The following is a 25,828-nucleotide window of genomic DNA, read 5'->3' as shown; positions in this document are numbered from 1 at the left end:
TTAGAGAGATTGTAATACTGGAAACTCTACCTCATTGGAAGCTGGGCTTCTTCCTCACATAGCTTTGCTTTCTGCATCAAATGACATCCAATGAAATCATAAAATGGTATATAATGCCAAAGCATGGTCTAAAACCATTGATGCTGGGTGTCCCAAACATGTTTCAAGGGACTCTCCATGAAAAAAGGATAAGAATAGACCTTTGACAAAGAAACGAAGAGAGAGTAATTGAAGGCAAGTTTGACAGGAGTGGTTTAGGGTAGGATAGACTATATTCCCCTGCAGAGATCAGCACTGTGATTCAGGGATGAAAATGACGTTTTTAACAAACTCAATCATTTAAAAAATATTGTCACAACAATTTGAAATTAATCTTCAAAAGCAGAAAATTTATGTGGAATTTAATATGAAATAATAATTATCTAAATGTAGTTATAACTGGATTCTTAATGGTCTCTAGCTGTTTTTAGGCCATCCCAGAAAGAAGTTAATTTGATGGCTTAAAACTGTCGTCTTCTATTCCTGATTCTAATCATTCTGTCGAGACTATTTTTAAATGGTGTAGGTCATTGTTTTGTTTTGTTTTGTTTTGTCCTCCTAGGATCTTTGGGTTAGGAATTTTAAGGGATCCAAAACATTATAGAGTTAATTTTTCTTGTTTGGCAGGTTATAATTACATAATTATAGACAAGAAAAAAGAGAAGAAAAGCATGTCCCTAGTCCTGGTGATAAATAACATATTGGAATATTTTATTTCAATTCAGACAACTTCATTTATTCATTAAATAGTAAAATTGAAGTCAATCTAGATTATGTTTCAGGTAATTTACAAAGCATTACTGTAGCTGTAAAGACTTTAAATATAATCAACATACTTTGAAAAATAGTTTCCATTTTCAAATTAATAAAGTGTACTGAGCAGTCCTTCTTCCAAAAGAAGAAATTCTGCATAAGGTTAAGTGATGAATGGAAACTACTTTTTTTTTTTTTTAGCTGGAGTTTCACTCTTATCTCCAGGACTGGAATGCAATGGTGCGATCTCGGCTCACTGCAACCTCCACCTCCTGGGTTCAAGCAATTCTCTTGCTTCAGCCTCCAGAGTAGCTGTGATTACAAGCATGCACCACCACACTCAGCTAATTTTTGTATTATTAGTAGAGATGGGGTTTCACTATGTTGGCCAGGCTGGTCTCAAACTCCTGACCTCAGGTGATCCACCCGCCTCTGCCTCCCAAAGAGCTGGGATTACAGGCATGAACGACCACGCCCAGCCTGAAACTACTTTTAAGATACATAGGGGTTACTAGGCTAGAAGTCTCTTTATTCATGTGGTAGGCAAATATAAGATGGACCCCAGTGATCTCTGCCACTTCTATTCATAGATTTGTGTATTTCCCTCTCTTTTAGTTTGGGTGGGGCCTGTGACTTGCTTCTAACCAATAAAGTATGGTAAAGGTGATGGGATGTCCCATCCATGATTATGTTACATGAGATTGTAGCTTTCATCATGCCAGCAGACTCCCTCCCTTGCTGGCTCTGATGAAGCAAGTTGCCACGTTGGTGAGATGGGGAGATCCACATGGCAAGGAACTGAGAGTGGCTTCAAGCCAACTACCCACAAGGAACTGAGGCCCTTGGTCCAACAGCCTAAAGAGGATTTTCATCATGCCAAAAACCACTGAAGTGAACTTGGAAGTGAATCCTTCCCAATCGAGCTCCCATATGGGACCCCAGCCCTGGCCAAAACATTGCAGCCTCAAGAGAGAACATGAAAAAGATGACCAAGCTAAGCCATGCTCATATTTCTAACTCACATGAACTGTGAGATAATAAGTGGGTATTGTTTTAAGCAACTAGCTTTTTGGGAATTTGTTATGCAACACTAGGTAACTGATAAAGCTAATGTCTATAGTCGGCAGAATAATGATCCCCTGAAAGATGTCCTCATCCTAATTTCCAGAGTCTGTGACTTTCTTTGCAGATATAATTAAGTCAGAGATGAGTTGATTATCTTTGACTATCCAGTTGGACCCAATATAATCACTAGGTCCTTTTACATGATATAAATGATGAATTGATGGGTGCTGACGAGTTGATGGGTGCAGCACACCAACATGGCACAAGTATACATATGTAACAGACCTGCACGTTATGCACATGTACCCTAGAACTTGAAGTATAATAAAAATAAATAAATAAATAAATAAAAAAGAGGAAGTGAAACTCAGGGAGAGATTTGAAGATGCTACTGCTGATTTTGAAGATGAAGGAAGGGACCATGAGCCAAGGAATACAGGCAGCCTCTAGAAGTTGAAAAGGCTCCAGAATGAGTGCAACCCAGCTGACACCTTGATTTTAGCCCAGCAAAACTCATTAGAGACTTCTGACTTCCAGAAATGTAAGATGGTACATTTGCATCATGTTTAAGCCACTAAGTTTGTGGTAATTTGTTATAGCAGCAATCAGAAGCTAATACAGGGTCTATGTTTATTAGCATCAAGGATGACTAACAAGAGTCCTTCTCCAGGGCCTTGCCTGCTCCTAACAGCTACTGCACTGAAGCTGTGCATATCAGCTTCCCTTTCCAGAAGTGAACAAATAAATTCAGTGCCACTGAGCATTGCTGTAGAGAAAATTAGCATTTGTCCCACAGCTTTATGGGCCTATTCATTCTCCCACCCAACCTACCACCTTACGGTTTTTTGTCTGACAGTCATCCCTTATTCTCTTGTTTACTGTTTTATTGTTTGGTCTCAAGATTCTAAGCCTCCCTGTCTTAGTCAAAGTGTGTTTGGACTCAAAGAATATGATCTAATCAAACCAGTTCATCATGCTAACTGACTTCAAACTGTACTACAAGGCTAGAGTAATAAAAACAGCATGGTACTGGTACCAAAACAGATATATAGACCAATGGAACAGAACAGACGCCTCAGAAATAGTGCCACACATCTACAACCATCTGATCTTTAACAAACCTGACAAAAACAAGCAATGGTGAAAGGATTTCCTATTCAATAAATAGTGTTGGGAAAACTGGCTAGCCATATGCAGAAAACTGAAACTGGATCCCTTCCTTACACCTTATACAAAAATTAACTCAAGATGGATTAAAGACCTAAAACCATAAAAACCCTAGAAGAAAACCTAGGTGATACCATTCAGGACATAGGCATGGGGAAAGACTTCATGACTAAAACACCAAAAGCAATGGCAACAAAAGCCACATTTGATAAATGGGATCTGATTAAACTAAAGAGCTTCTGCGTGGCCAAAGAAACTATCATCAGAGTGAACAGACAACCTACAGAATGGGAGAAAATTATTGTATTCTATCCATCTGACAAAGGGCTAATATCCAGAATATACAAGGAACTTAAACAGATTTACAAGAAAAAACCAAACAACCCCATCAAAAAGTGGGCAAAGGATATGAACAAACACTTCTCAAAAGAAGGTATTTATGCAGCCAACAAACTTGAAAAAAGCTCCTCATCACTGGTCATTAGAGAAATGCAAATCAAAACCATAATGAGATACCATCTCACACCAGTTAGAATGGTGATCATTAAAAAGTCAGTAAACAACAAATGCTGGAGAGGATGTAGAGAAATAGGAATGCTTTTACACTGCTGGTGGGAACGTAAATTAGTTCAACCATCGTGGAAGACAGTGTGGTGATTCCTCAAGGATCAGAACTAGAAATACCATTTGACCCAGCAATCCCATTACTGGGTGTATACCCAAAGGATTACAAATCATTCTACTATAAAGACACATAAACACGTATGTTTATTGTGGCACTATTCACAATACCAAAGACTTGGAACCAACCCAAATGCCCATCAGTGATAGACTGGATAAAGAAAATGTGGCAAATATACACTATGGAATACTATGCAGCCACAGAAAGGGATGAGTTCGTATCCTTTGCAGGGACATGGATGAAGCTGGAAACTATCATTCTCAGCAAATTAACACAAGATCAGAAAACCAAACACTGCATGTTATCACTCATAAGTGGGAACTGAAAAATGAGAACACATGGACACAGGGAGGGGAACATCACACACCGGGACCTGTTGGGTGGTGGGGGACTAGGGGAGGGAGAGCATTAGGAGAAATACCTAATGTAGGTGATGGGTTGATGGGTGCAGCAAACCACCATGGCACATGTATACCTATGTAACAAACATGCATGTTCTGCACATGTTTCCCAGAACTTCAAGTATAATACAAAAAATAAATAAATAAAGAGACACTGGGAATAAGTAGAGCACGCAGGTCTTGGAGGGTGCAATCATAAGGCAACTATGTTCTTTCCCCCATTGCCCACTTATAACAGCTCCCCAGGGCCGGTTCCTCTAAGCCCTCAACAAAATCTCAGGTGGTTCCATAAACATATTGAACAGGTTCAGAAAGTGATCCAGTCACTTGTACACTTGTAATCACAATTTGTAATCTGTAATTGCAACATTTGATTGTCATGTAATAGTCAAAACTTTCAACTCCACAAAATTCCTCCCTTGTGCCTAGTTCAGGCCTAGGAAGCCTGCAGTGGGTTAAGGGGCACTGTCAATGTTTTCTCTACTGCCCCAGCATTCAGCTCCTTCCAGAATGAAATGAGGCCAAGACGGTGAGGTAAAAGGCAAGAAAGTTCTCACTTGATTGGCACCAATGTAATCCAGCATTACTTTCATCTATCTGTGGAAGGTGATGTTGGTGGACTCTTTCCTTGTGGTTGCTTTCATGGATTCCTGGAAGATTCATTTGTTGAGTTACTCCAATTGCAGCCCCCTTGTGTCAGGCAGAAACCAAGGGCTGACTATGCTCAATGCTTCTTGCATTCTGTATATTTCTGCGAAGGCCCTCTCATCCCTCAAAGTAGCTCAGTTGATCAGGAGATCCCAGGCCAATGTTTCTACTGCATCTTCCAAGAGTCTCATACTTTGGGCCTGCCTCAGTGTAAGGGTGGTAACTGCACAAATGTAGCCTCTGCTCTTTGAGCATGTGCTGCTTCTGACAGCCTCTTCCTGTTGCCTTCTTTTCAGTTTGTAATGAAGACATGAGTCAAATCCCAAGATGAGTAAGGGGTAAGGGTTACAAACTCTGGTTTTCAACACCTTTGAAAATCTTGCAGCACCCTTCTTTGGCATGTGGGAATGATTGGCATGTATTGGCATGGGGCCTCAGCTGACTCTGTCCCAGTTCATCTTAGCATCCTGTGACATATGAACACATATGGCTTCTGTCCTTTTTTCTACCTAGGTTTGGATTAGGAGTCCTAAGGGATCTGTAGTGCTATGGAGTTAATTCTTCTTGTCTGGCAGATGATGATTATGTACTTAAGATGAGAGAAAACAAAAGTAAAAGCTCTTTCTGAGAATGATGATCATTATCCTACTGAGATCATTTATGTGAATGGTTTTATTTCTAGCAAAATGGTGAACAACCAGCCCTCAGGAATGGTGGAAACCAGGACTGTTTAGGGGATTACTGGCATCTGTAATCTTTACTCTGGTGCTCAGTCATAAATGTGACTTGGCTCCCAACTCTCTTAGTCTCTGTGTCTCTTAGTTCTGATTCTGGAGAGAGGAAATCTGATTGGCTCATTCCAACATTCAGGTCCAATGAGCTGGGTGCAGAGAATGAGTTCCCAGGACCCATTGCTTGCTCCTGAGGACTCTGGGAGCAGACTCAGACAGGACAAGCAAGGCAGGGCAGATTGTTCCACTAACGTGGCTGCCACACTCACACATTCTTTGGTCAATGGGGTTATAGAGCATTTCTTATCTGATAAACGTTTCTTGTTGCCTGTGAATGAGGAAAATTTGAACAAAAACTAAGAAACAATGCTTTGCTTCTGTTTGTGTTGCTTTCTACATATTTGTCTCATATCTATTATCCTGGAAATGGACACCCAGTTTGCCTCTGACACTTCACCCCCATGCATTCTGCTGCAAGGAACATCCTCATCCACCTCCCCTTAAAGACTAGCAGCAGAATTTTTGGGGGGATATAAAACCAGAGTGGACTGGCTGGGTCTTGGCGTTTGTGACACTGAAGTTGACCTATCGAAGCTAGATTGCCTCCGCAAACTGCTACACGTGTGTATATTCCCACCAGCAATGCAAATCCTTCATCTTATCCACTGAATTCTCATTTGATTGCGCTGTTGCTCTGTCTACTGCAGTCATTGGGCTCCCTGCCAGCCTTGGTGATTGGGAACTTGTGGGAGCAGACAGGCCACCATCAGCACTGTGCTACCTTCCTGCCCCCACCAGCACCATCATCCTAAGTGTTCTGAGTCTTCCTGGAGTTTTAGTTCTATTACTCCTTTCCCTGCCCTCTTGATTCCTCTCTTCCCCTACCCCACTCCCTACTACATGGTCCAGCCCAGTCAGAGTGAGTGGGCCCAGCCACAAATCAGTTAGTGCTAGAAGTGCGATTTGCAGTGACTTCTTCCGGGGAACAGCCTTGCAAAAGATGTCCTTCCCCTTACTCATGTGGGCAATAAAGCAGAAAGGCAGGTAATTAATTACAACCTAAAGTAGAAAAAGTCAGCTCTTCTTCAACAAAATGGCAACTGACCTTTCTCCTAGTCATGATTTAAAAAGGAACAAAGAAGGGAAGAAAGAAAAACTATTATAATCCATAATATGAATTTTCCTCAAGGGTTTGAATTACTTGGAGGGAATTAGATAAACCATTATATTACATTGTTCTGCTTTTAGCCATGAAGTGCAGCCTATTGTGAGTATTATTTCCCAACCGGTGCCTGTCTGAAATATTTATCAGCCCAGGGTCCTAGCATTGTGACCAGGGACTTACTAAACCACACAGTATGGGAACCGATGTTTGCTGGGATGCTATTTTTTTCATAAGATACCAACAATAACATTTCACTTTCAGGATGCTGATCCTGAGAGGTAATGACGCTCCATGAATTGATAGAATTTTTAAAAATCTCTTCCCCTGGCAGAAAACTACAGAGAAATTTTTAAGCAGCAAAGAAAAAATAGGCTAAAGGAAAATCAGAAGGGGAGAATCAATTCTGAGAGCAGCAAAAAATATAGAGACTTAGTTGATGCTTCTAAAACTGTTCTTCCCTTTCTGGGTTTTATTTTAAGGTCCTGCTGTTTGGCAGCACAGATAATATTGCCCAGTGTAAACTTGCTAGGAAGCTGTCAACTGGGCAGTTTGTTAAACTCAGGAAACACTTCATTTTGGCTTTTTGTGTGGTCTGAAAGACTACATCTGAGCTATTTGATTTACTCTACCCTGGGAGTCCAGGGAACATTCACTAATGTTTTGAAAGAAAACTCTTATTGGTTAGAGTCCGGGCTCAGTGCGTATCATAAATATGTTTGTTTTTCTCTCTTACAGAAGCTGCAAAGAATCGATACTCCTCACTGTCATTCAGCCTTACCCTGTAAGTGTTCTGTGAATAAAAGTGCCACTTAATGTTCTCAGGCTTCTTGTTTCTTCTGCCCACTCCAGTAAAACCATGATGATGAATAACAGCAGAGAAAAATAACATGCATTCACAATATGGGTTCAAAAATCTTGACTATTTTTGTACTTTATACTCCATGTAGCAAAGTCATTCATTGAAGAGGAAAGGGAGTAATATATTTTCTAAAGTTCTTGAAAGACAACCAGCTGTTCCAGTCCTATGCAATGGTCACATTTGTAAATGACACTAAACTCAAGACCTTCTTATGGTTTCCAGCTTAAGAAACACAAATCTCATGAGACTATCTAATTGTAGGAGGTCAATGCACAATTGTTATTCTTATCCCCAGCTAAATAATTCTGTAGAGAACTGGATATTTTAGGAAAGCCTGCTTTAAGAGTAGATATTATATGATATATGCTGTCAGAATTTGGTTTCAGCCATCATGGTTTGGAGGGTGGAAAGTGATTTACAAACTGGACAGTTCTTGTGATTTAAAAAAAAAAAAAACTTTATCATGGTATAATCTGCATACCATAAAATTCATCCATTTTCAGTGTACAGTTCTATGGTCTTCATAAAATCTACTGAGGTATGCAATGATCACCCCATCCAGTTTGAGAACATTTCCATCCCCCCAATAAGATCCCTGTTCCCATTTACAATTAATCCCTGTTCCCACACTCAGTCCTAGGCAACCACTAATTTCCTTTCTATTTGTATAGACTTGCCACTGCTTGCGAATTTCATACATTGTCAGTTGAACTAAAACTTACCGAGGCAAATTCCTTCAGATTTTTCCCAAAATGATTCCTGTCAGTCTGACCTTCATATGGAGTGGCAGCGATTCCAGCCTGCTTAAGTTCCTGTTTTCTTCCCCATAGAGTTGGAGCATTTAATTTCTACATCAATTAAAGGGCTCTGGTATTTGCTGATCTCCATCTTCTGACCAAACTCTTCATTTCCCCTGTCCCAGAAATTTTCCCCTACGCTCTGTGGGCTAGGCATTTTAGACAGGAAATAATAAGGATCAAGATTCTGATAAGACCACAAATAGAACTAACCAAAACAACAAATTATGCCATCTAGGATGTAACTATGCATATTTATATTAAAAGCTCAGTTTAATATTGACTGTTACTGTTAACTCCATCTCTTTGACAGAACTTATACACATACACACATATTGGGATTTGAAAACTAAGGAGGCCCCAGGATGTTAGAAAACCATGACTTGAGATCTAACTTCTAGTTCCCAGCAGTATAACAAAAGAGTCAGCAGTGACTACTTTAACTGCTCAGAACCTTGGTCTCCTCAGCTGTCTGATTCTGAGATTCCTTCCCTGTGTTTCTATATAAAATACAGCTGGGCTGTTTTTAGATTGCTTTGGTTAACCAAATTGTCATTTTCACTTACTTCAAATCTGTCCACACTTCTTGATTTGTTTGCAGTGGACAAATTCAATTTGGGTAAAGTCAATGTAAATGTCTATAATAAGCATTAAACAACTATAAATTGAGATTGAACAACTATCAATTGAGATTGAACAACTTTAAATTCCTGATGGAACTTCACATTTGCACTGTCATTCCCGAATTCTCTTTCTATATTTTATAATCTACTAGAAATGCAAGATCAGGCAGGACCTTTGTTTTTTGGTTTTTGTTTGTTTGTTTTGCAATGTGGGATACTGTTTTACCTCATGCAGTAAACTTAGAAAAAGAAAGAAGAGTTTTATACGTAAGTTTATGGTTGTGTCTTGTGGCTTTACTTGCTGTTTGCCATTGGAGTCCATGTGACTTGTTATTCGTTTGAATATTGATTACTAGCAGTGAATCATGGCACTTCCTTTTAAAAGATAATCTGGAATTTTCTAGGAGTTCCAGTGGCTCTTGCCGTTGTGCTACATTGAAAGGCAACACTTAGCCACAATATTTAGGAGGAAGCGTCTCGTGTTCTTATAGCCAACAGCTGTACCTCTGCTCCAGAGTCACTTTCCCTTTGCCCAATCACTGCAGACAAATTCTCATCTTTGACTTTCCTTTGACATCTCTCCTTCGAAAAATGACTCCAGTCCCACCACCTCCTCGGCCTTGCTAAATAAATCCTTCTCACCTTTCAAGTCTCAGGCCAAATTCTAAACACTACCTCAAGGTTTTTCAACCTTGGTATTGTTGACATTTGAACTGGAGAGTTCTCTGTTATGGGGGCCTGTCCTGTGCATTGTAGGATGTTTAGCAGCATCCCTGGCCTGTACTTAGTAGATGCCAGTAGCACCCTCTCCCCAAGTTGTGACAAACCAAAATGTCTCCAAACATTGCCAAATGTTCCTTGGGAGCAAAATTACTCCCAGCTGAGAAGCACTGTCCCACCTAAAGTCTTCCCTTTACTGTTCAAATCCCAAGTGGCTCTTCTCTCCTCCGAGTTGTAGAAGTTGAAATAAAAGAATTAAAACCCCAAAGTTTCTTAAATAGATATCAGACATGGATTGGACAGCAGATGGGAAAAGATAAGACTGCAATCTTTTGTTTGCAAAAAAAAAAAAAAACTTATTGAGTTTCACATATTTGTTAAACATCTTCTCAGCAATCAGGATTGACAAACAGAAACAGATGAGCCAGCAGACCAAAAGAAAGTCCATAAGTTCTACTTTTATTACAGACAATAAAAATTAGCATTTTAATTTATTTTGCAACTTGCTGGACAGCATTTTTTATGTTGTATTTCTTCTGCATAAGGTCCAGTAAAGATAGATAGCCAATGTTTATACCTTCCGGTCACATTCCACATGTGCCCAAGGTACCCCAACATGACCCAACCACAGAAATTGATCTCCAATGAGACCCAGGTCAAGGAGCAATGGGGTGAGAGTTTTAGGATCCCTGAAATTCTTTGATAAGAAGTAATTCTTAATAGGTTGCTGCATTTTTTTAAAAAGTTTTATGTTAGGCTTTCCCCGCCACCACGATTTTTACTGTTTTTCTTGGGGAAAAAAAAGTACTAAGTGGAAGTACAGAAAGAAATACAGATGCAGAAAAACGTGTTGGCAAACTTTTCCTGCAGAGACAACCAGTGTAAATATTTTGACCTATTTCCTTCCAGTCTTTTCTTCTATGCCTTAGTTGAGATCATATTGTACATGTAATTTTGTTTCCTATGTCATCAAAAACTCTTCATAAGCATCATTTAAATGGCTGCAAAACATTACACTGAACCAAGATTTCCTTAACCAACCCACATCATTGGGCCTTTCACATCGTCTTTAATGTTTTGCTATTATAAATAATTCTGAAAAGAAAGTCTTTGTGTATAAATCTTAATCTGTAGTTAGTATTTCCCCAGGATGGAATTTTAGAAGGGGAATTTCTGGGTTACTCATGGGTTTTATTTGTTTGGCTCTGATATGCCATCTTCTTTCCTTGTACTGCTATCCTTTTTTATTATAGATCTTTCACTGGCCAGCTCCTTCCTTTTTCCCTTTGACTCTGCTTTCTACAGTTTCCAAGTCTAGAATTTCAAAGCCAATCTTACCTGAGACAGAGAGTATTTACAGTTTCTATGACTGGACGCGGTGGCTCACGCCTATAATCCCAGCACTTTGGGAGGCCGAAGCGGGCAGATCACCTGAGATCAGGAGTTCGAGACCAGCCTGATCAACATGGAGAAACCCTGTCTCTACTAAAAATACAAAATCAGCCGGGCGTGGTGGTGCATGTCTGTAATCTTAGCTACTCGGGAGGCTGAGGCAGGAGAATCACTTGAACCTGGGAGGCAGAGGTTGCGGTGAGCCAAGATTGCACCATTGTACTCCAGCCTGGGCAACAAGAGCGAAACTCTGTCTCAAAAAACAAAAAAGAGTTTCTACAACTTCCCTTCATGCAACCCCAACTCAGTCATTCTCTCAGTTCTGGTATACCGTGAGCTGGCATAATTCACATTGCTTTAGGTTTCCAAAGAGCCGAGGGACCTGCTTTCCTGCCTCCGACTTCCTAACTACATTTTATTGTGTTCCACACAGCTGAGAGAGGCTACACACCTCACCTCCTCATGGAAACCCCAGTGTAGCACATTCTATCAGAGCCCAGACCATATGTCATGCTGAGCATGCCAGCCTAATTTCCAATGGAGAACACCTGTGAGTCTTTGCCTGCAGGCTCTTTCTGGGCCTAGGAACATGCTCATGGAGCAGGCCACAAGTGCTGAGGAATTATCACTCCCAGAAAGGCTGTTTTTTGTGTTCTCTTACATGGTGGTCAGTCAGGTGTAGCCACAAGAGGGGACACAGGAGAGGCGCAGGAAAAAGAAGTTTTTTTATACTCACAGGTCCTAGAGAAACTGCATGCCAAGAGGAGGGGTCACATAAGAGGGAGTACTAAGGGAGCCAACTCAACCAACCAGGTGGGGTAGAGCCTGTGGGCAAGTGCCTTTATCAGGGGGTCAGGGTGGAACACACAAGAAAAGTGCAAGAGAATTTCTTTGATCTGTTTAAATGTTACTAAGTCACAGTCAGGGGAGGGTGGGAAAGGGTACTTGTGGCAGGAGCCAACTTTATCACACTGGTGCACCTGGTTGCCTGGGCAGGGTGCTCACAACCTGTCTGTGGGGATGTTGAGGCAGCAGGAAAATATGAATTTTGAAAACTTACAATACAAGGAGATGCTCCATCAATGATTGACAGGAACTGGTGGATAAATACCCCAGCTCCCTCTCTCCTCAGACAGTATAACTCTGAGGCATGTGGTCTGCCTTATTTCCCAGAGGTTCCCAGCAGGATTAAGCTCCAGTTGCCTATAGTGGTGCCTTAGTAATAGCAAATGCTTTACTGGTTTATTCTCCCTTCCTGCCTGCCTTTCCCACTCACCTACCTGGGATTCCTGTGAGCACCTCCCAAATCAGCTACCTGCTTGTGAATCCTTATCTTAGGTTTGCATTTTGGAGACTCCAAACTAAGCCAACCAGTAATGTAGGCTAGTCCTCACCAAATGTTCACTCAATACCTGCTATATAAGTAGTACTGTAGAGCTCTAGGAATTGCAAGTTCAAGACTTTGCCCTTCAATTTCAGAAATTAATCTTATTTGTGTAATTTTTTCAAACTATGTTCTAGTAACTTCTAAGAGCATTCAAAAGCATCAGGAGCATTCCACACACTATTGTGGCCATCTTAGCAACAGCAAATTTGGAAAAAGTACAGGGGTTGATTAGGGGCCTGATAATCTTAAAATTAATTAACAGTAGGAGAATCTGATTATTCAAAATGGTAATTACTTGTTATTTCCACCACAGGATATGAAGTGCTTGTGATCAACACCTACAGGTTGCTCAGAATTAATTCAGCAGGCTTTCAAGTGGTATACATTGTATACTTTTTGAGAAACAAAGATAAATCTGTGTTAAAACTATAGTCATGACTGGTTTACATTACCCAATATACCCCAAGTAACTCTAGCCAGTGGTATAAGCCAGTACTTTGTTGATTTTCATTAAGTAGCCTTCAGACTTGGAGAGCCTATGTAGTTGTTATCAAAAAGTAATTTTCAAAACGTTTGTCAATTTTATGAAATAGTCACAAACCCAGAACAAAAACAGTACTTGTTATGAATTCTTAGTTAGAAGTTTATCCCGAGTCTGTTGACTTCAAATTGTGTATAAAATAATATTTACTTAACAACCTTGGCTATTTAGTTTCCTTTCTGGTCTTCCTAAATTAGCATGTTTCTCTGTATGGCATGGTAAATAAATACAAGAATGAAGTTACATAAGATGGGCATGCTACATATAGTTAGAGAGAGGAGATAGTACATAAGGTTATTTGCCCCTAAAGTAAATAGCCCCATATTTATTGGCTTCAGCATGGCTAGTAAATTTTCATGATCCCTGGGAATACCATGGCACTCTAAGGTTATATCAAATGATATGCATCCGAAAACTCTATACTTTTTATTGAATCAAGGAATTGGGTAGAATACTTTAGAAAAATATGGCAAAATATAACATTTAAAAATTGAGATGCACAGAGGAATAAACCTCGGTATCTGGCATACTGAACACATGTGAAATATTTCGCTCCCAAACAATGCTGGAGAAGTGGGGTGTGACTGCATTAAAACATCTCATCTAATTAGTAGTGTCTGTTCTGGGTAGCTTTATTACAGCTGCTTCACTTGTGCTCAACTCATTGTGCCAATGTAAATACTGCCTGCTTAAAATCATTACAGGAGAATAATGTTTTCCCTTCAGCTAAAAAATGACATATCAAAAGCAAATGAACTCACCACTGTATGATTTGCTCATTAATCATTACTAAAGTTGGCCTATAATTACAAAGATACTGATGAGAACACCCTGTCACATCACTTCAGCTCTGCAGCAGGACTTTTAAAAGTCACGTTGAGCATGTTTAAAGCTATTCTTTTGGTTTCTTGCTATTGTTTGTTTGTTTGTTTGTTTTTTAAAGAGGGCAGCCATTCTCTTAAAACATCTTGCATAAATGGATGAATTCAAGCTCTGGGAGACAAATCATCCATTTATCCAGTCTTCTAAGACACTACTCATAGCAAAGGATGGGATAGGTGTGGAGGGGAACTTTAGAAATAACAGGATTCTCCTGGTATTAAAGCAAAAACTGCATCCAGGAATACACACACACACACACACACACAGGCACACACGCATGCACACACAGGCACCCCACACACACTTTTATCATACTTTTTTCAACAGCTTTTTTATTACAGTAAAATACACATAACATAAAATGTACTATATTAAACATTTTAAAGTGGACAATTTAGTGGCATTAAGTACATTCAAAATGTTTTACAACCATTGCCACTACATAGTTCCACAATTTTTTCATCACCCTGAAAGGAAACCCCATATTCATTAAGTATCACTCCTCATTCCCTCATTCTCCTCCACTCCCAGCCTGTGGCAACTACTAATCTACTTTCTGTCCCTATAGATTAGCCTATTCTAGACATTTCCTGTAAGTAGAATCGTACAATATGTGGCCTTTTGTGCCTGATGTCTTTCACTTAGCATAATATTTACCAGGTTCATCCATGTTGTAGCATGTGTCAGAACTTCATTCCTTTTTATGGTTGAATAATATTTAATTGTACAGATGGACCACATTTATCTATTTCATCATATTGCTTTTTAAATTTAATTGATCTTAAGTATACTTGTATTTGACAAGAATGAGAGTCCTTTTTTAAATTCATTTTACTTTGAAAACCAAAGTATAGGTCACCCTAGTTGGCTTTCGTGCCTCTAGATTAGTACAATAAATAGAGGGTTAAGCCTCTGTGTTGTTTCTAGAGTCAATTACTAGAATTCTCTACACAACAGCCTCAACGTGTTAAGACTATATAGCATGGAAAACATTAGTTTGAACCATAGGCAATTGCCAATATTTGACCATTTTTGTTTATAAAATAACAATTGTATGATTCAAACTATTTCCCTCTGTATTAGGTTTCACAGAGAATGTAATTCTTTTTAAAATAAACAAACAATGCCTTCAACATAGTAGATATCTACTAGGTGTGAGTTCCCTTCCCCGTAGGCTTCTTTAAAATTATGCAACAATAGTGATTCTCAGATAAAGTGACTTTACCAAGATCATGCAGCAAGGGATGCCCCAGTATCACAGTGCCCTTCTAGGCAAGTTCTCCCATTGTACTTCCAATTTCTGAGGAAGAATTGTGCCACGTGGTCCCTCTTCCCAATAAAAGAAAGGAGAGGATCATAAGGCACAAAGAGCCCATAAGATGAGGAAGAATATGAAGTCAACATTCAGTTGTAAGGAAAGGTCTCATTTCTACCCTGCCCAGTAAGATCACAAGATCACAAGTTACCAAGAAGAGGCTAAAACTCAGGTTGCAGGTACATAAAGCATGAGTGCTTGAGAAAGAGAGAGAGTACTTGTCTGCTCACATGCCCATATGCCCTTAATGTGAATAACAATGGGATTATGAATCATTTTACGACTATCAATGACTCTTCTCTACCTCATTAAAATAGATGATTAATGATCAATTCATCATAAACCAACATTAGATCTGACTACCACCTCACCTTGAACACTGTGCTGAAAGCTCTCTATTAAAAGCAGAGTTTGTGTGCTTTTGCAGCCATTGTTTTAAAATATCCCTGCAAATGTGCTCAGTTAAAACTGGAACATGGTGGTGGTAGTTCTGATCTGGTGACTAAATCAAACTTACTAACTTACAGACATGACAGAGTTTTGACTGCATCTATAATTTGCATTTTGTCCTTGAATCGGACATGTACCAAGCGTTTTATTTTTTAGCAAAATTATTGCATAACTGGGAGGATAAAGATGGAAAACAACTGTTACAAGGTTTGCATTATGTTACCAGTAATCAGATAAAATGTTTTCTTTTCTTCCAGTCTCCCAAATCAGCATTTATTAGTGCTGCAAAAAAGGCAAGATTAAAGTCCAATCCAGTCAAAGTACGCTTCTCTGAGGAAGTCATCATCAACGGCCAAGTGTCGGTGAGTTTACTGTCTGCTTTTTGACTCAGGGAAAGTCAATGAGGCAGAAGTTTTGTACTCAAACAAAGTCAGTAGTCCCACTGGAATGACTGATCTGAAATTGGTCGTTGGTTTTTACAGAGGTGTCAAATCTCAAGGTTGTAAAGGGCTTGAGAGATCATCAGGTTGGGCCTGAATCTCCTCTAACATGGTCAGAATATGTGGTAGTCCAGGGTTTCCTAGAATGCCCCCAGTGTCAGAGACCTCACTGCCTTGCAAAGGAGTTCATATGATTTGGGATCAGTGATACTGCCTCATTCATACTCAGTAAAATATGCCTCTTTGAAACTTCCACCTATTTCTTCCCATTCTGCTAACTAAGCATTCTTCCATATGATAGTACTTTATGTATTTTTGAGAAAGGTATTGTGTTTCTCCTTCTTACTTCCCCAGAAAAGCCTAATCTTTCAACTAATCAGGCAAAGAAGTTAAAATGATGGAAAAATTTTCTGTAGGCAACCAGAACTGAAGAAATACTGCCCACATCTCCATAAATAGATCCTGATAGAAATCATTATTACTCAGGCACTTAATTGATCTTCAAAATGAATAATGCAAATATCAACAGGATGTTTTCTTTTTGACTTTTTCTCCCAAAAATTTACTGAAGTGTTTTCAGTTTTTAGAAAACTAACATCCAAGGAATTAATATTTTTTGGACCTTTGAAATGCCAGAGCATTGCTGTTCTGTTGGTATTGTTTAAATAAATCCATGAGGATAAAATCTCGCCTACAATATATTCATTATTGGTCACAAACTCTTCTCTGAGGTTGGTTCTGGATCTGAATCTGAAGATGTAAGCCTGTACATCCTGGGCAAGGCACTCATGCTCCAAGTGTCTTCGAATCAAAACTTACTGATCCAGGGCTGCCCCACTTGGGGTCCAGCTATTGTGATGCTTGTGGGGAAGGCTGGAGGCTGTGGCTGTACTGCCCTGTGAGCATGGTCTGTTCTGTGCTCCTCAATGCGTCCCATCACTCTGGATGCACGGTCACTGTACATTATTAATTTGCAACAAGAGTGTCCCAGCTGAAGGGTGGAAGGTACAGAGGAATCAATATATAGCAGAAAGTCATCTGAAACTTTTCTGCCCAGAGCTTTCGAGCGTGTAATTGCGCAACCAGGTAGTTTACGCATCTTTAGAAAGAATATGATTCTAGAAGCTGCTACAGCAGTGTCAGTTCATCCCTGGATATAACAGGACTCCTGCAAGTCAGCTGATGTGTGAGGACACCTCTGAGGATAATCATCTCCTGAAGCCTCCACTGCCCTGCCACAGGTTTGTGGATGGCAGGGATGTTCAGTCATGTGGATGCTCCTCAGACTTCATGACTGTCTTCATTTCCAGTTTACTCTTGCTCTTCTGAGTCACTGAGTGCCATTTCTTCTGGACTGGGATCAAGATTTATTCAGTGACTTGGGAGCAAGACTATGCGGGAAGTCCACAGAAGCAGAAAGGAGGGGGAAGAAATTCAGGAAAAGAAATAGGAAGTGAAAGGCAGGAGGCCCATTATGGAAATACTTAGGGACTGAATTCTCCCTGACACTGGCAAATCCCTGAACATCTTGCCTTCAGTTCCCTCATTTGCAAAACAAGGGATGTGTGCACTCATGACGCTGAGTTCTCCTCAATTCCTGGGACTTTATGACCAACTACATGTGAATAACTCAGCTCACTCCTGGGACTTATAGAACTCATTAAGTGTGCCCTCTTCCTCCCTCTTTCTTCTCATCTCTCACTACTTCCAGTGAAAGAAAAAATGCAAAGAAATAACATTTCTATTGTTTGCTTTTTGTCATGTTTCAAGCTGGCATCTTTTTCTGAGTTATTTCTAGGTTATGATCTTGTTCATTATAGACAATGTTTTACTCTCTTAACACACTAAGCCATTCCTTATCTTTTCCCTTGGAGTTTAAGAACCATTCCTAACTGGGTGAAAATAGTTTCACAAAATAACTTTATACTTGAAGCTTATTTATGCTGGTGACTCACCGTCATGACACTGCCAGGCACCCACAGTACCTCATCAAACAGCATCATTGCTGGTCTTTGTTCTGCTCAAGACGTACTGCCCTGCTTAGGTCTGGGCTTGTAGTTCCAAATGTCAAAGCCTAATTACAAAAGAATCGTGTCTGCAATCATGTGTGCCAGTGGAGAATCTTGAGTTAAAAAAATAAAAATAAAAAAAATAAAACTCATCTGATTGACTTTCTGATGAGCAAATGTATTTTGCTATGAGCAACTTAACTCACATATCACCAAAGGAACGCCTTGGTTGGCCTTACAGAGTTTGATTGTTTTTTAATGCCATGCTTAGAATAAACTATAGATGTGCTGCTACTGCAAAGAGAAGAGTCATAATTTGATCAACTTATACCCCCCGCTTTTTTTTTTTAACAGGAAACTGTTAAGGACAACTCACTGCTTTTTATGCCAAATGTTTTGAAAGTCTATCTGGAAAATGGGCAGACCAAATCATTTCGCTTTGACTGCAGCACTTCCATTAAGGTAAGATGACCTGGTAAACTCTGTCCCTGGACTCTTTCAGGTACAACATGCAGGACACTGTGAGCCATTTGTAGCAGTATCTTCTTTCAGATCTATCCCTTTATTTCTGCAATTTTGTTGATCGCCTCCATATAATGTACTCTGTGAATATTTCAAACCAAACCAAAACCAAAAGCTTAAACTAAGAAGGTTCTGCTCTTTTATTTCTCTTGGTGTTGCAAAACAATATAATATACTGTCAGTGAAGAAACACTAGAGCTAGTCATTTTAATGCAACTACAGATTAATTAAAATAGTGTGACTATCACCAAGGCGGCTTGGCACCCTGCCCAAGGCCAGCATGATTTCTCAGCAATATCAGCTGCTCAGAAGATTAAGATGTTAGCTATTAATTGAATATCTGCTACTTTGGTGTCCAGCAAAAAACAAGGGGTAGAATAATGTAAAAGTAACATTTACTTTTAATTTCTGTAACCAATTTCATGGTAATGATGCATAAAGAGGCAGAAATGAGGCCTGCTTCTTAGAAGAAGGGCTGGAAAGGAAGACTCACAAAGCAATCCTATTCTTTCAGAGCCACAGGTGAGTTTTAGATAATAGGTATTATAGCAAAGCATATGGGTTTTCTTCCCCACATGCTTTCTTCCAGGAAAAGAAAAGTACAGCGCCTCTTCCTTTTATTGGACAAAAGTATATTCAGAAATTGATTGCTCCCTAATGCTTCATCAGCCTAAAATAGGCTTTCTTCACATGGCACAGTAAAAAAGATTTTATGAAGGTAAAAGAGTACCTTGTGATGATATGTACAATAATCTATCAAGAGAATATCAACTCTCTGTTTAAAAATGTCTATCAATATCCCACCTCTAATTCTTGTTGGTTTTTTTAATTAATCAGCATAGACCTCACACGTAGAAGCATTTCTGCAAAGACCCACTCACTGTGTATTCTTATTGTCATTATACCAGCAAGCAGCTTGTTTTGAATTGCTCTAAGTATATAGTGGCTTAACAGGTCATGCAGTGGAAAATATTAGATTGATGTTGGAGCATTAAATCATACTTAAATCATTCCAGATGAAATATTAACTTCCTTCACACAAGACTTCTAATTTTAAATGGTGATGTCTGGAAAGGACTTCTTCCCTTTTTCCTCATTCATTATCAATTTGTGGTGAGATATTAATGTAATTATTGATCAACTAACCCAAGAGTAGGCAAACTTTTTCTGGAAAGGGCTAGATAGTAAATATGTTAGGCTTCGTGGGCCATTTGATCTCTGTTTCAACTACTGAACTCTGTCATTGTATCAGAAAAGCAGCCATGAACAGGTGGGTTTGGTTAGTCCTTAAGACAATGCTCAGTTTTGATAATTCACTCAAAGGACTCACAGAACTCAGTAATTTGTTATACTCACAATTACAGTATATTATAGCAAAAGAATACAGAACAGGATTAGCAATGGGAAAGGCTCATAGTCAGGGCACAGGAGAGATAGAGTGGAAAGGCTCCAGAGGTCCTCTTCCAGTGGATTCATAGAGATAATGCTTAATTCTCCCAGAAATGATACGTGACAGTATGCATGAAGTACTGCCAACCACAGACGTTCACCCAAGCCTTGGCATCCAGAGTTTTTATTGGGGGTTTGCCACATAGACACAGCTAACCACCTGCATGGTTGACCTTAGTATTCAGTCTCTCCAGAGTTAGAGCTGATATTATATGGCCCAATGTTCTCACTATAAATCAACTGTTAGCATAGACTATCTGGTATAGCCCAAGACCACCCAGTAAACAAAAATACTTCTATCAGACAGGACAGTCCAAGGGCTTACAGGTTACTTCCTAAGAGTGGGAGCAAAAGAGCAAATTTTTCTTTAGGCAAGGCAAGGTTAATCTGTTACTTCACAGTCAATATGTGAACAAATGGGCATGGCCAGATGTAACCCACAGGTCACAGTTGGCAGACCTCTGAAATAACCCACAGAGCTACATTATTACAGCTCTCTCTGACACCATGGCCTTGTTTTGTGTTGCCAACTGGTCAACTCCCTGCCACTGGCCTCCCTACCCCACCTGAAGACCTAGGTAAAGACTTGAATGCATTTCTTAACAGAAATAAATCTAAATTTAAGAAAGCCCGTTGTTCATTCCCTCCAGCCTCTTTATTACGGAACATATGCAAGACTAAGTTTGATTTCCCTGAGGATTGCAGATGACAATGAGAAGACAGGAAGCAATGCAAAGAGTTCACATCAAATTCAAGTTATCTTATCTTGTACCTAACAGCCTCATTATTACAATAGACACTGGCTGGTAGGTGTAAAGTAGAAATAGTATAGTTATGAAAGGAATATGACATTGTGTGACAAAAATTGCCAAAATTCTTGCTGCAGAATTACAATAGGGAAAAACTATTGCTATTGATTTTCCAGTGTCCTCCCTGGTGGTTCAGGAAAATGCTTTATAAAGTATGTGTTGTCACACAAAGGCTGGTTTTGTTTTCTCTTTCCTGGGCTTTAAGAGAAAATTATAAAGCAGGGAAATCTTTTTTTTTTTTTTTTTTTTTTGAAATTCAACATAGTCAAGGTATTTCTCTTGAATGATTTTTTTCAGGAGTGGGTGGATATGGGGATCTTTGATTTAACGGGGCCTGAAGAAATAGAAAAAGGACCACAGAGAAGGATCAAAACATCAGAAAAGTCAGTAAAAGAAACTCTAAGTTTTCACTCTAAGGTTTCTTGATCTTGGCACTGTTGAGATATTAGGCCAAATCATTCTTTACTGTGGGGCTGTCTCTGCATTGCAAGATGTTGAGCAGCATTTCTGGCCTCTACACACTCCACGGCAGTAGTATTCCCAACCCTATTGTGACAACCAAAAATGTCTCCAGAAATTTCCAAATGTTGCAGTGGGGCAAAACTTCCCTATAGAATTTTGAGCATCTGAGTATAAATTATCTTTGAGGGATCATTTACCAGTTTTCAAGTACATGAAAAAAGTATAGGTTGAAGAGATTAGTTTTACATTGTAGTAAATGTGTGTGTTTGTATGTGGAACACCTTTCTGATCATAAATGCTTAATCCTATAAAAGATTGCTGACAAAGCTTGCTCATTCCACCTTCCCCAGAGATGTAAAATAAATATATGTATATTACTATGGTGCCCTCACTCTGTGCCAAACAATGTTATAATAAATGCTTTGTATGTGTGAACTCATTTAATCCTTATATCCGTTCTGAGATAAGCATTATTATTATCCTCAGTTTACACACAGGGAAACTAAGATACTTAGCGACTAAATAACTTCCCCAAAGCTGCACAGCTAATAAGTAGTAGAGCTGGGATTAGAAGCCTAACTGTTTTCTTAGCCCGCATTCCTTACAACCACTACACTGCTCTTTCAGAAGGGTAAGCCAGGGTCAGCAAGCAGATATTTCAGTCTTCACAGTCTCCGTTGCAACTACTCAACTCTGCTGATGCAGCACACAAGAGCAGCCATAGATTTTAGATAAACAAATGGGTATGACCATGTCCCAATAAAACTTTATTTACAAAAGCTGATGGTGAGCTAGTTTTGGCGTGCAGGCCATGTTTTCCAACCCTTGGGGCAGACCACTTTCAGAACTGGTTTAATTGCTACCCCATTTAGAAGAAAGGAGAATTGAATTGGCTATACTGCACAATCTATTGACAACCTTTCTATATCAAGAGCTTACATGATATTAAGCTCCTCCTCCAGCTATTTACCTTGTTAAGTCTCTGTTTTGAACTCCATAAAGATTTTGAATGATAGAGGAGGCCAGGAAAAGGGCAAGAGAAAGAAGACTTCATTTCTGTATCTTTTTGGAGCATTAAATTTCAGAATCAACCAAAGGTATAAAATTTCAAGATTGGCAGCCTACATGTGTAACACTTTTCAGTCATAGTAGACTCCACAAGATGGCGGACTTGATTTTGGTCTCATCATGTTCGTGTTTCCTCTGTAAGGATGTCATCTTAACCCTTCAAGAGAAGCTCTCCATCAAAGGCATTGAACACTTCTCTCTCATGCTGGAGCAGAGGACAGAAGGGGCCGGAACGAAGCTGCTCTTGCTTCATGAACAGGAGACTCTAACTCAGGTCTGTGAAATCTCACCCTCAAGTGATGAGGCTGCTGGTTAGAGCAGAGGTTGCCCAGTCCAAGATTTCTCCCCCACTCTAATCCTGTAAATGTATTAATTGTATCCCTGGGTATCCTCTGTAAAGGAAGTGCTGGCATTCTTAATGCATTTTACACCTCAGGGTCATGTTTCCCTTTCTGCCCATCTTTTGCAGACTGTCAGTTAGTCTCCCAACTAGATTTGTCATTCAAAGTCTCACCAGCAGCACATTGAGAATACAGCTCTGTAAAATTATATTTTATGTGATTACAGTGACCTGTTCACCTGTTTTGGTCAACAATCTCTTGAAACCATTAAAAAGAAATGGTTTCTGGGATTATTTAAATTAATCCAAAATCATATTTAATTGTTTGAAATTCTGGGTGCATACTTAAGACTATTTTTGGAAGCCTGAAATCTCTGCCCCAGTCCTGCCCGCTATAAATATATGATCTACCAATGTGTCCCAGTTCCTGATTACCAAGATGCCACCCCCATCTGTTCCCTGGGGAGACAAGCAGGCTGCTTGGCTGCTGAATTCAGCGCAGCACCCTGACTTTTCTTGTGACACAAGCAAAGTCTTTGTTGAATGTATAAAAGATTTCAACAAATTCCTCTTCCATAGGAGAGATCAATGATAACAGAACTTTATGAAGAGGGGTAGGAGAGGACACCAGGAGGAGAAGCATCAGATGCTGCCAGCTGGATGGAGTGGCAAAAACTGTTGTCACACTAAAGTGCTTTTTGGTTGTTGTGTATAAAAGCTGGTGTCCCACACATTGGGTCCTGCAAATATCCCTGATTCTCTTGATTCAGTCTAACTTTTTGTAATAGATTAGTTCTAATGTTGCTATCTGTGTTGATTTATATTTCTCTACCTAAACTTGGCCTATTATTTCCATCAAGTTTTTTTTTTTTTTTTTTTTGAGACAGAGTCTCACTCTGCTGCCCAGGGTGGAATGCAGTGGTGCAATCATAGCTTATTGCAGGCTTGAACTCCTGGGCTCAAACAATCCTTCTACCTTAGCCTCCCAAAGTGCTGGGATTACAGGAATGAGCCCCTATACCTGGCCTCTATCGAGTCTAAATCTACCTATAGATATTTTAAATCACTTCTAATGGTTATTATTTAACCTGTGCCAAACACTCTTGGAAATAAAGGACTTATTTTATGCTTCATTACAGGGGCACAACCCCTGATATACAGAATCTGTCATGTGAAAGGTCAGTGTCTGGATCTGAGTTCCCCTGGAAGCAGAACTTAGGGATTTGAATGCATGTCGTTTATTTGGGAAGAGATATCTGGAAATACCCACAGAGGAATGGGGAGGAGAGATGAGAAATATTGAGAGGCCAATAAAGAATGTATTATCAAACCAGTTTCCACTGTGGGTAACTGGAGCTCAGTCCTACTGGAGAGCATTGAAAGACAGTGTAGGACACACCTCAGAGGTATCCCACTGAGAGGCGAGGGAACTGGGACATGTGCCTACCGACATGCTGTCTGTTATTGATAGTGGGCTGCTCTCTTGTTATTCGGGTTTGCCTTGTGCTGTCGAATGGTCACAGGTGTTTGCCGTAAATACCCTTCAGCTTATAGCAATAAATGCCAAGGGGATATGGGCAGACATCTAGTTACTATGAGTCTAATGAAACTCCCCACAACGTTCTGATCTTTCTGGTTATACTTTCTCTCTAAACTTTTATCTACTACATAGCCTTTATAGGAAAGCTTCATGCTGATTTAGTTGGACAAAGATTCTCTAAAAGTCTCTTCTGATGCTAGGTAAACAAAACTTCTTGCTCCAAATACTACATGTCTTTTAAAATGTTGGAAGGAAACAAACTCCTAATAATCATTCTTCCTTTATTTTTCATTATAGAATCAGAACTAAAAGTGAAGTGCTAAAAATCAAGTACTATCTCTAGAAAACGGATTTAAATATCCTGAAACAAACCAGCTATATGCCTTTGAAATCAATGCATATGGAAAAATTGATTGCTAAAATATTTATAGGCATGATAAAAGTGGAGAGTAAGAAATTATATTTTTTCCAATAACAAAATCATTTTAAAACATTTAATTTCTATGAAAACCTCCCAATGGAATTTTTAAGCAACTCTGCCTGAATTTCTGGTGGTTTGATACTAAACTTCTGCTAGAAAATATTATTTATATACTACTTAAAGTTTCCAAGAAATTGTTTGTTTGTTTATTTTAGAAAGTGTTACGGACTGCCATTTCTAATGACTTGAAGCAACCTTTTTGCATTACATTAATTCATTTCCCAAAACTAGTGTAACCTTTTGATACTAAAAGTAAACTCAAGATAAGATGACTTATGGAAAATTCAAGAAAAAAAAGTTGAACCAGTAATTAAAGGAGTCAGAGATATGGTGATTCCTGACTTTCTAACACACCAGAACAAACCTTCTGGCAAAATAGCCCATGAAGTCACTGTGAAACACTACAGCTAGGCTGATCAGCACTAGTGGCCTCTTAGGGTCCCGAATTTCTTTATTCCTTGTTTGCTTTACCATCAGCCAGTGATGAGTAGCCGATAGTCCTCAAGTCTCATGAATCCACTCAGCTTTGCAGGCCTGCGCAAAGCCAGAAAGCTGGTGTGACTACTCAGGATGCCCACATCTATACAAGTAGGGTGTCTTTTTCCGTTGGAATTCTTCTGTTCAACAAAGTTAGCGAACTGTAAATACATACACATGCATGCATACTCACACCACGGGACTCAATAAAGCTATTTTATTTAACATTTTTCAATTGCAGCTCACCAACATTTTATATTGCCAGATTTGTCCCCTGCAGAAGAGTATTACACACGACTGTGTTGGTTCATGCTGCATGGTTTTCATTTTGTTTTGTTGACTCCTTGAAGGGAAATCGATGAGCTCTTGCCTTCTTTCTTAGAGTCCAATGTCTTTCATTCATTCAAGTGTTTATTAAACACCTATTATTATTTATTAATTGATTTCCTTTTGTTGCAAAAGGAATTAAGAAATGAACTTCTAGTATGTGACACATACGCTGTATGAAAGGAAAACAAACTGAAACGAGCCATGGTCCTTAACCCTGAAGAACCTGTGGTATATTTTAAGCTCCGTTGAGCAAGTGGAACAATATCATCATGATATCAGAAGTT

General features: G+C 39.4%; 1 protein-coding gene across 1 annotated transcript in view; it reads left to right on the top strand.

Moving 5' to 3' along the window:
* FRMPD4 (FERM and PDZ domain containing 4) overlaps window positions 1-25,828 on the top strand; it is a 220,456-nt gene that overhangs the window by 163,869 nt on the left and 30,759 nt on the right. Inside the window, 4 exon segments of the mRNA XM_033201289.1 lie at window positions 7,387-7,432; window positions 15,875-15,979; window positions 18,421-18,528; window positions 22,519-22,650. Coding sequence (XP_033057180.1) covers window positions 7,387-7,432; window positions 15,875-15,979; window positions 18,421-18,528; window positions 22,519-22,650 — 391 coding nt within the window.

This window comes from Trachypithecus francoisi, unplaced genomic scaffold (assembly GCF_009764315.1).
Source record: "Trachypithecus francoisi isolate TF-2019V2 unplaced genomic scaffold, Tfra_2.0 Lachesis_group6, whole genome shotgun sequence".
NCBI lineage: Eukaryota > Metazoa > Chordata > Mammalia > Primates > Cercopithecidae > Trachypithecus > Trachypithecus francoisi.
This window is presented reverse-complemented; position numbering and strand designations above follow the sequence as displayed.